Source organism: Haematobia irritans, chromosome 2 (genome assembly GCF_050003625.1).
Source record: "Haematobia irritans isolate KBUSLIRL chromosome 2, ASM5000362v1, whole genome shotgun sequence".
NCBI lineage: Eukaryota > Metazoa > Arthropoda > Insecta > Diptera > Muscidae > Haematobia > Haematobia irritans.
Genome location: NC_134398.1, coordinates 68085929 through 68096183, shown reverse-complemented (window position 1 = coordinate 68096183; position 10255 = coordinate 68085929). Strand labels below are relative to the sequence as shown.

The 10255-nt window shown below is 31.5% G+C and overlaps 1 protein-coding gene and 1 long non-coding RNA gene across 2 annotated transcripts; both read left to right on the top strand.

The window, feature by feature from the left end:
* Nucleotides 1-1217: 1217 nt before the first annotated feature.
* On the top strand, nt 1218-1814 carry LOC142227641 (uncharacterized). Its single transcript, XR_012719938.1, has 3 exons — nt 1218-1332; nt 1397-1500; nt 1566-1814. It is a non-coding gene; the product is annotated as an uncharacterized LOC142227641 (long non-coding RNA).
* Nucleotides 1815-2910: 1096 nt separating this feature from the next.
* D12 (YEATS domain containing 2 homolog D12) lies at nt 2911-10010 on the top strand. The gene is made up of 2 exons (XM_075295156.1): nt 2911-5191; nt 8214-10010. The coding sequence occupies exons 1-2, from the start codon at nt 3103-3105 to the stop codon at nt 9797-9799; spliced, it is 3675 nt and encodes a 1224-aa protein (XP_075151271.1). The 5' UTR covers nt 2911-3102; the 3' UTR covers nt 9800-10010.
* The last annotated feature ends 245 nt before the right edge of the window (nt 10011-10255 follow it).

Sequence of the window (10255 nt, the reverse complement as noted above, 5' to 3'; positions counted from 1 at the left end):
ACATTAAAAAGCTTACCGATGAAAAAATGGGGGGCAATTAACTGGAACTGCTTCAAATAGTTTATAATAATTGGTACGTCAATATGAAAAATTAAATCAACACTTTAGAGAAGTCACTAAATTTAAATCCCTTTGCAGAAAATCTTTGGACGCTACATTCTTGCAAACATTAAGAAGCTGACCAATGAAAAATGAGTGGCTTATCGACAAGAAAAAGTTTCCAGAAACATTACAAGTGCAACCAATTAAAATTGTTAAAAACAACAAATTGTTGAAATCAACAACTTCTGGATGAAAATGTGCATCACATCGTCAGTTTAATTCATATGCTATTATCAGTTTAAAATGGATATTTTGTGAATTCCTTCTGTTGGAAATCAATTCTAACACGCGTTCCAGTCGTTCCAAATTTCAAATTGCCCGCATGTTAATAAATTTTAATGCTGTTTTATGACACCAAAAGGGAGGAAATCGAATTATCAATGAAAAAGTGTTTACTAATAATATTTAAGATTTTTAAAGTTTTGTTGTTTGTTTTTTTTTGTTCTTATTTGTTTATATATTTAATAAGATTATTATTTATCAATTGGTATTGTAGTGTATTATGTAGTGTAGTGTATTATTATCCCAATAAACACAGGATGAGCGTTTTTCAAATGCAACAACTTTTCAGTTTGAAGGCCGGTATGCACCTCTAGCGAAAAATTTCATTCCCATAAGAAATGCATTGCTATTTATGCTAACGAAATTTTCGGTAGCGTTCAATTTCGTAAGCTGGTACGCACCTTTAATGAAAATAACAGGGTTGTCAAAAGCATATTTTGGCAGCAAACATTTAATTTATTACAATCATTGTGTGCGTAAAAGTTTTAAAAGGTCTGTAAATAATAAACAATTTATTTGAGGAATATTTGGAACATATATTAACAATTTTTAAAAGCGATTAGCTGGTTTAAAATTTGTGTACACAGCCCTGTTTTTTTGTTGTAGACTTAAATAATTTTTTGCTACCGAAAATTTCGCTAGAGGTGCATACCGGCCTTGAGGGTAAATATAATTTTCAACATAAATTCAACTTGACTTAAAATAGCTCATCTTCAATACATCTTCAAATTGTTTGCGAATTACTTCCAATTTGCCAAAATATTGACGAAATCTTTGAAAAGGTGTTGAAGATAATATGAGAAAACTTTGACAAAATACTACCCTAAAATGCAACGAAAAAACCATGTGGTTTTCAATACTTATTTGTGCAACGAAGTTCGTGGTCAATTGCAAGAAATAAAAAAATGGAAAATATTAGACATATAACCAAATAGTTTATAAAAATAGGTAAGTGAATATAAAAAATGAAATAAAACTTTAAGGAAGTCACTAAATTTATATCTCTGTGCAGAAAACTAAAATTATGGATTCTACGTTCTTGAAAACATTAAAAGCTGACCAATGAAAAATGGTGGACAATTAACTGGAACTGCTTCAAATAGTTTATAATAATTGGTACGTCAATATGAAAAATTAAATCAACACTTTAGAGAAGTCACTAAATTTAAATCTCTTTGCAGAAAACTAAAATCTTTGGATGCTACATTCTTGCAAACAATAAGAAGCTGACTAATGAAAAATGAGTGGCTTATCGACAAGAAATAGTTTCCAGAAACATTACAAGTGCAACCAATTAAAATTGTTAAAAACAACAAATTGTTGAAATCAACAACTTCTGGATGAAACTGTGCATCACATCGTCAGTTTAATTCATATGCTATTATCAGTTTAAAATGGATATTTTGTGAATTCCTTCTGTTGGAAATCAATTCTAACACGCGTTCCAGTCGTTCCAAATTTCAAATTGCCCGCATGTTAATAAATTTTAATGCTGTTTTATGACACCAAAAGGGAGGAAATCGAATTATCAATGCCAAAGTGTTTACTAATAATGTTTAAGATATTTAAAGTTTTGTTGTTTTTTTTTTTTGTTCTTATTTGTTGATATGTTTAATAAGATTATTATTTATCAATTGGTATTGTAGTGTATTATGTAGTGTAGTGTATTATTATATATTTTATTTTGATGAAAATGAATAAATTATACAAAATTCATAGAATTTTGGCTTTGACTTTCAATTTGAAGTGGGGATATCATTCATACAAATTTAGGTTGAAAAGCATTTGCAACGATGTTAATTTTGAATTTGACTCGCATCGAAAATTGTTTGACAAATTATTGAGTAGCGATGCATTTCAATTTGAGGATAACACTTGAGATATTATTGCTAATGTGTTGAATTTCACTGTTGAGGGTAATGTCTGTTTTTTGTTGAGAACGCGATTTTCTCAACAATTTCTCAACTTGAATATTACCCTAATCCTTTGAAAAAATGTTTGAAAAATTGTTGAAATTTAGCATTTTTCAAACGTTTGTGTTTATTGGGATATATTTTATTTTGATGAAAATGAATAAATTATACAAAATTCATAGAATTTTGACTTAGACTTTCAATTGAAGTGGGGATATCATTCATACAAATTTAGGTTGAAAAGTATTTGCAACGATGTTAATTTTGAATTTGACTCGCATCGAAAATTGTTTGCAAATTATTGAGTAGCCATGCATTTCAATTTGAGGATAACACTTGAAATATTATTGCTAATGGTTTGAATTTCACTGTTGAGGGTAATGTCTGTTTTTTGTTGAGAACGCTATTTTCTCAACAATTTCTCAACTTGAATATTACCCTAATCCTTTGAAAAAATGTTTGAAAATTGTTGAAATTTAGCATTTTTCAAACGTTTGTGTTTATTGGGTTGTAGCATTTTTCTTAGCACATATGGCAACTTTGCTTGTGCGCATTGTATCCGTCCGCACAACGTAGTAAAATTAAATCAGCTGATTGTTTGTCACAACTTTGTTAGTGTAAACCATCACCACATAGCAAACATTAATTCAGGAAAATAGAAAACAATCCAAATATAAAATAATTGGAAGATTTTACCATAATTTTAATACGTGGAAGAAAATCAAAGAAGGTCCAGTCACACTCAGAATATCCGTGTGTCTGGCAGACCAATCGTAACTACAAATATTGGGAGTGTTGTGTTGTCATGTTCGGTGGTCAGCAGTCGCCTAATAGAAAACGAAAACATAGCGAATTCCACGATCCTGATTACCCTCAAGATAATTCATCATGTGCTGACAAATCTGTTGGCAACAAAAGATCCAAAGATGGAGACTTTCTCGAGAAACGTAATGATGAACAGAAGGCTGAGTATTTTCGGAAGGTTCAAGATGTCATTGAGAGAGAATTTGGTTGTGAACTGGCTTTCAAGCAAGACCAGTTATCCGAAATTGATAAACGACTATCGAAAGCACGTCATATGTTAGATAAATTACGGTATACTCTAGTATCTTCTTACTACAAAAAACAGGATTTGCCATTAGCAGCGATGACCACGTCGGCAATAAGGGCTGGCCAACCACTTTTCACAAGGGAAGATAAGGGCCCCCAAATGCCGATACATCCATCGCTGAAAAAATTAATAGGTATAAAGCCAAAAGAATTGTCTCATGTTATACGTTCTTGTCCAAAACGAACGGCAGCGCAAAATGCTGTGCAAACGATAAGGGCCAAATCCGAAGTGCATAAAAGAGAAGAAAGAAAACTAAAGCAAATTATTAAAGGCCAAGGAATAGTGATTGACCACTCCTTAGATCAGGATCAGGTCCAAGATATTACATCTTTAATTAGTGCAGCACAAGGAAGTCGGCCTTTGAAAACAAACATTTGGAGTCAACGAAATATTGCGAATCCATGGAAGAATGAACAAACCGGAAAACCTTTGAATGCTGCTCGCTTAAATAACAAAGTAAAACATTTGATAGTCGTTGGCAATACTTCAAAATTTATAGGTGCAGAACAAGAGAGAGATCCAAAAAATAAGTCGCAGATTTTAACTCATAAGTGGCTGGTATATGTACAGGCAAAGGACACAACCATACCGATTGAAAGATTTGTGCGAAAAGTACGTTTCCATCTACATCATTCCTACCGACCGAATGACGTAGTAGTTTTGGAGTCTCCGCCATTTAATGTAGCCCGAAGGGGTTGGGGCGAATTTCCAATAAGAGTTCAGTTATATTTTCATCCAGAATACAACCAAAAACCTGTGCAGCTATTGCACAATGTTGTTCTAGACAAAACTTTATCAGGAATCCAATCATTGGGAGCTGAAACGTTGCTAGAGGTATGGCTTAGAGACGTCGAGCTAAATAAAGCCGATATATCCTACAAGAGCGCCACAGAATTTTGTGAAGAAATAAAAGCCAAAAACGAAAATACGAAACATTCTGAAGTGTCTCCTAATGAAGAACTTGTTGATGAAAATCTTTTGGAATTTCTGAATAAAATTGAAGCGAGTCAAAATTCTATAAGCGCCGATATAGAAAAAATACAACCGACATTTGTAATTCCAGAAAGTTTTGATTCTAATAGTTCACCGAAACCTTCGCCGTCGAAATTGATTCCGAAGTCTCCTCCAAAAGCAATTGCTCATAGCAACAGCAGCAAGTTCATATCAGGATGTCAACAAAATTCTGCTATAACACAGCTAGATGATATTAAAACAGACAATTTGATTAATAAGTCTGCTGTAATAGAAAATCCTGTAACACAAACTTGTCCACCTTTAGCACGAATAGATACTATAAATAATACCGTACGATGTACTGTAACCCCAAGAACTCAATCGCTTAATACAACTGCAATCACTACAAATGCAAGCTCTGCCATGAACCATAATATAGTAACATTGGGCAAAACATCAGTTGCCCTTAACAAAGACTCCAAAATTGTAATGCCTCTTTCTTCTGTTGCTTCAGCAGTGAAAAAGACTACATTGCCTGTACCGAATGTGATAGCAAATACAACAAATTCATTTAAGACTTCAGTTTCTCTATCTTCTTGTGTAACAACACTTTCAAAGTGTTTACCAGTTATTAAAAATAATGCTCCGAAGCAGATTTTACAAAAGAAGTTGGTGCAGTTGGTTGATTCAACCGGTAAGGTTAAATATATGCAAATGCTGGTCGCTGCATCATCACCAATAACATCAACAAAAACTGAAACTCATTATGTATCATCCATGGCTCCCAAATTGGTTACAGTTGGATCTACTACAATACGACCTACTCCAGGTATGTATTTTACAGTTGTGTAATGGGACCAATACAAATAATATATAATTAAAGAAAATTTGGAATAGTAAATTAATTTAACATCATAAATAATATATGAATTGAAATATTATAATTATCAGATTATTTTGAATACTCCACAAAAATCCGACAAAAGCTGTGCATAGCCACCATACAAAACTAGATTTTAATTTCCACTTTTCTGCTATTGTCTTAATGCTTGAGTACAAAGTTACTGGATTGCCTCGCCCTTTACTCAATATTGTAAATTTGTTTAATTTTACCCATCTCGCAGAGCGAATCAATTCATAATTTCGAATGCTACACACAAAAAATTTCACGAAAATTTTTCCAATTAAAATTTTAATTGAGTTTTAATTCAATTAAAAATTTAATAGATTCAACAAATTTTTTAATTGAAAAAAAATCAATCACAAAAATAATAGTATCAATTAATTTTTTAATTGGATCAATTAACTTTTTAATTGACCTTCAATTAATTTTTTAATTGATACTATCATTTCTGTGATTGAAGACATTTCAATTAAAAATTAATTGGATCAATTAATTTCGTGATTGAATCAGAAAAAAATTTTTTTGTGTGTAGAGACTCCATGAATAAATCATTTCAAACACGCACAGTCAGACTTTTCACAGTTCAGACTTTCTTTAAGAACGAAAAATTATCGTAACAAAATGATTCAAGAATTTTTGGAGTCATAATCGAGTAGTTGCATTACTTTAAATATTGGATGTTTGCATTGAGAATCATTTGTTAATTTTTCTTGTACATAATTTTAAGCTAATATTCAAAATATTTGTTAGTTGTTTTTACTCAAATTTTAATACAACGTATTTGTATTTTGTGTTTGAATTTTATTTAGTTTTTGCTTCCACATACGACAAGATTTTAAATCTTATAATTATAGTATGTGGATATAAGTGGTAGAAATATGAGTGTACAAATTATTTAGTATACCATTAATTATAAATAAAACGTACTAACTAATTGAAAAGTAATACATAAAAGATAAAAAGTATTAAAATGATAACAAAAAACAATAAGTTTAAACATGTATCCCGAAATTTAAAATTTAATTTAATTTTAATCAACAAAAACTAAACAGAAATAAGGTTCAAAATAAAATGAATAGTATTCGTAATAATAGAATTAGAAGATAGAAAATAAATACTTTGCATAAGGCCCTCTTAAAAGCATTTGCGTTGCCAATGAATTGAATTTGAGGGAGCCGTGAGTTCCACAGACGAATTGCACTGTGGAAAAATTGTCTTTGAGATATCAGTAGACGATGACGAAAAGGTACCATTATGATTCTTCTGTTGGATCTACCAACAGTAAGTCTGCTAAAGAGATTTACAGGAACTTTATTATATAGTATTTTGTGTAGCATTAAGAGAGTTCTAATATGCAGAACGTCGTAAAATGAAACGCCGTGCAGTTGTTTTGTAGACGGAGATATATGTTTTTAACCCATAAACGTACCTTACAATTGCATTGTGTGCCATTTCTAGTCGAGTTCTACTTTTTGAGTCGCATTTGCTGAATAATTCGTAACCATATAAGATAACGGGTACCAGATATAATTTTACTGAGAGACCTAATATTCTGGGGCGTGTATAGGTAGGTTTTATACAGTGTTCTCAACATTCCGAATATTTTATACCAAGGTTTTTCGCTTTGCATACTTGACTCACATACCATTTTCCGACAGCGACCAACAAAGAGCATGAAATTAGATTTGTTTAGGTTTATGTGTAGCTTGTTTTCCAATGCCCACATATAGATATTGTTCAAGTCTGTATTCATTTTTTCTATTCCTTGTGATAATTCGTTTTTGGGCAACTGAGATAAATTTGCACATCATCTGCATATATTTGAATATTTGAGTGTTTAAGTATGCATGACAGTTCATTTATATACAAGCAATACAAGATGGACCAAGAATTGTTCCTTGTGGGACACCTTGTGTTATTTGCAGCGGTGTGGAAATACAGTTACCAATCAACAGTCTGTGGTGATTGGTAACTGTATTTCGGAGATAGTTCGACATAATATTAGTTGCAGTATTTGAAAATTTGAAAAAAATTAAGTTTTTTGCATAGTGTTTCATGGTCGACACAATCAAATGCTTTTGAATGACCTAGTAGAACAAGATAAGAGATCATACCTTCGTCCAAATTTGATCTATATTTTCAATAACATCTATCAGAGCAGTTGTACAGTTATGCTTTGGCCGAAAGCCAGACTTTCTACTTGTAAGAAGGTATTTTTCATTTAAGTATTCATATATTTGTTTATGTACCACTCGTTCAAAAACTTTGGACAGAAAAGGTAAGATGGAGATCAGACGATATTTTCCTGAGGACATTGGTATAGGGATTATTTTTGCATACTTCCAACTTCTTGGATATTGACTTGTCGTTAATATTGTATTAAAAATATGTGTGATAAACGGAAGTATAAAATCTAAAACAGTCTTGATGAACTTTGGATGAATGTCATCGAGCTTTGAGAAGTTAAATTTTGTATTGTTTTTATGAAAGTTTCATTTACTACATTAGGATCCTCATATATTTGTGGTAACGCTTTTTCGCCGATTCCTATTTCACGTATAGTTTTCCATTTCTTTTTTGAATCAGTAGTAGTCCCGAAATTTGTTTCCGTAGTAAGTTCGTTAACTTCTTTGAATTGCTCTGTTTACCTCAGCCCTCAGCGATCGAAATTCTTCATTCAGATTTGGTATTTTGAATCTTCTCCATCTTTTATATGCAGTGTCTTTTTTGTTTATCAGTATTTTTATAGTAAGGTTAAACCAGCAGTTATTTTGTTGTATTACTCTTAGCTTATATATGGGGGTTATCTCTGTATCTTGTTTAATTATATATTTTTAAATTAGGTATAAAAAATTGCTTATAATTTTTTTATATTTAAAATCTTTCTTTTACACGAAAGCCATATCTTCAAAAATTATAACTTAAGCTGTCATTTTTCTCTTTCCAGTTACAAATTCTACAGAAACTTCCAGGGCAGTAACTATCCCTATTCAAAAGTCAGAAAGCGTGCCCAGCAGCACCTCCATAAATTACAGTGGAATAACAATGAAACCCAATATTTTCAAAATTACTCCTGAAAATATGCAAACAAAACCACGAATTATTACATTTAGCACAGATACAACGACATCTACCTCTTCAACTGCAAATTCAGTAGCATTGCCAATGGGTAGACCGCAAGTAACAACAAGTTATGCACCCCAACCCATGAAACATCAACTAAAATCTAATGGGTCGACAGTGAAAAATGTAGTGTTTCATAAAGAAGGAAAAGTTTATATAATCGATCCATTGCAAATGAAATTGAAACAACAACAGAAAAAGCAAGTTTCATTGTTGAAGCCTCAAGTGAGTTTATTGAAGCAGCAAAAGCAACAACTTCTTGATAAAAATACGACAAAGGCCATTGATCATGATTATTTAACAACCGTGGATAGCAAAAGTAGTATTACAACTAATAATGCACCTCAAGTTCATCTAGGCTTAAAACAACAGCGATTGATATCACTTAATGCTTTGCAATTAATGCAAATGAAACGTGTATTTTTTGAGAAACAAATAATGAAACAAGAATTTAGTAGTATGCAATGTGCAGTAGAGTTTATATTGAGGCGATTACATTTGATTGCACCCAAGGAATCATTGAGTTCGGCATATCCTTTTATTACGCATAGCTACACTGAGTTCCAATCATTAACGGCATTTAAGCAGCGTTCTTATGAGTGGCTGAGAGCCAAGCATATCTCACGAATAATACGCAATCACAAAGATTTACAACATCTGAATAAAACAGCACGCGAAACATTTTGGTCGACTAAAGAAATAGCAAGTTTTGCTAGACAATATGCATATACACCAGATATTAAATCATTGCCCAAATTCATGGAAAAGCAAGAAAAGAACAGTAACGATTTCAAACAACTTGTTAAAGGAGAATTAAAACAAAAAGAAATCACATCTACCGATACATTGACAGATTGCCTAAAAGTTCACAAATGGATTAATGAAATATGGCCTGTATTGATGAACTATCAATTTATTGAAGATCAAAATCAGGTTATAGATGTGGATAATGTGGTTGAGGACGATCTTCTATTTGAGCCACGTAGAAGACAGTCTAAAAATAATCTCATCTCTTCACAGTCAGTTTCAAGTGGAAAATCTAATGATATTTATCTCTCACCTCCCACACATTTGGAGAATGAATGTAATTTAGTGTCACATATTTGTAAAGATTTAAGTATAAAACTAGTGCCTGAGGAACTAAGCCCCAATGTGTGGTATCCATCAACTCAAACTATACTAGCACATATTCTAAATATATTTGTGCAAAAAGTTATTAGAAAGTCAATAGCCTTGAAGCATAATGAAAACAGGGAAGGAAATGAATGTACAAGTATTATTCAACAAACAGATTTGGCTAAAGTTTTATCGCAATCAAGAGAATTTGATTTTCTTACGAATAGCAATTTCGGCATATGTTCCAAAGTTGAGAATTCAAAAATGCCCCCAGTTAAAGAAGAAACTTTATGATTACTACATTGAGTAATTTTGATATTTATTAACTTTAACATACTATAAAGTGTTTTTAATGTTTTGTAAAGTCAACAAATTTACCATAGCAACACTACTTTTAGACGCTCTTTTTGTGTATAATATTTATGTTTGTATATGATTAAGAGTACTATAATAATTACTATATTTTAATAAAGGAAGAATAAATTAATACGATGATTCAACAGAATTTTTAACAAGATTGCTACCCATATTACAAAAACTTATTATTATTATTTTTTAATGGTTCAAACTGAGCTTTTTATAAAAACTAGTTGACCAAGAACTCCAGTTTGAACCACTAAAGTATGAAACTAATTTATTACAAAGTTAACATTTTAAGGTCCTTTGTGACAAGTTTTGAACTTTAATTTAGTTATAATAGCACTTCTTCCCAGTTAGTTCAAATTTCAAGAATTTTATGAAAATCTAAAT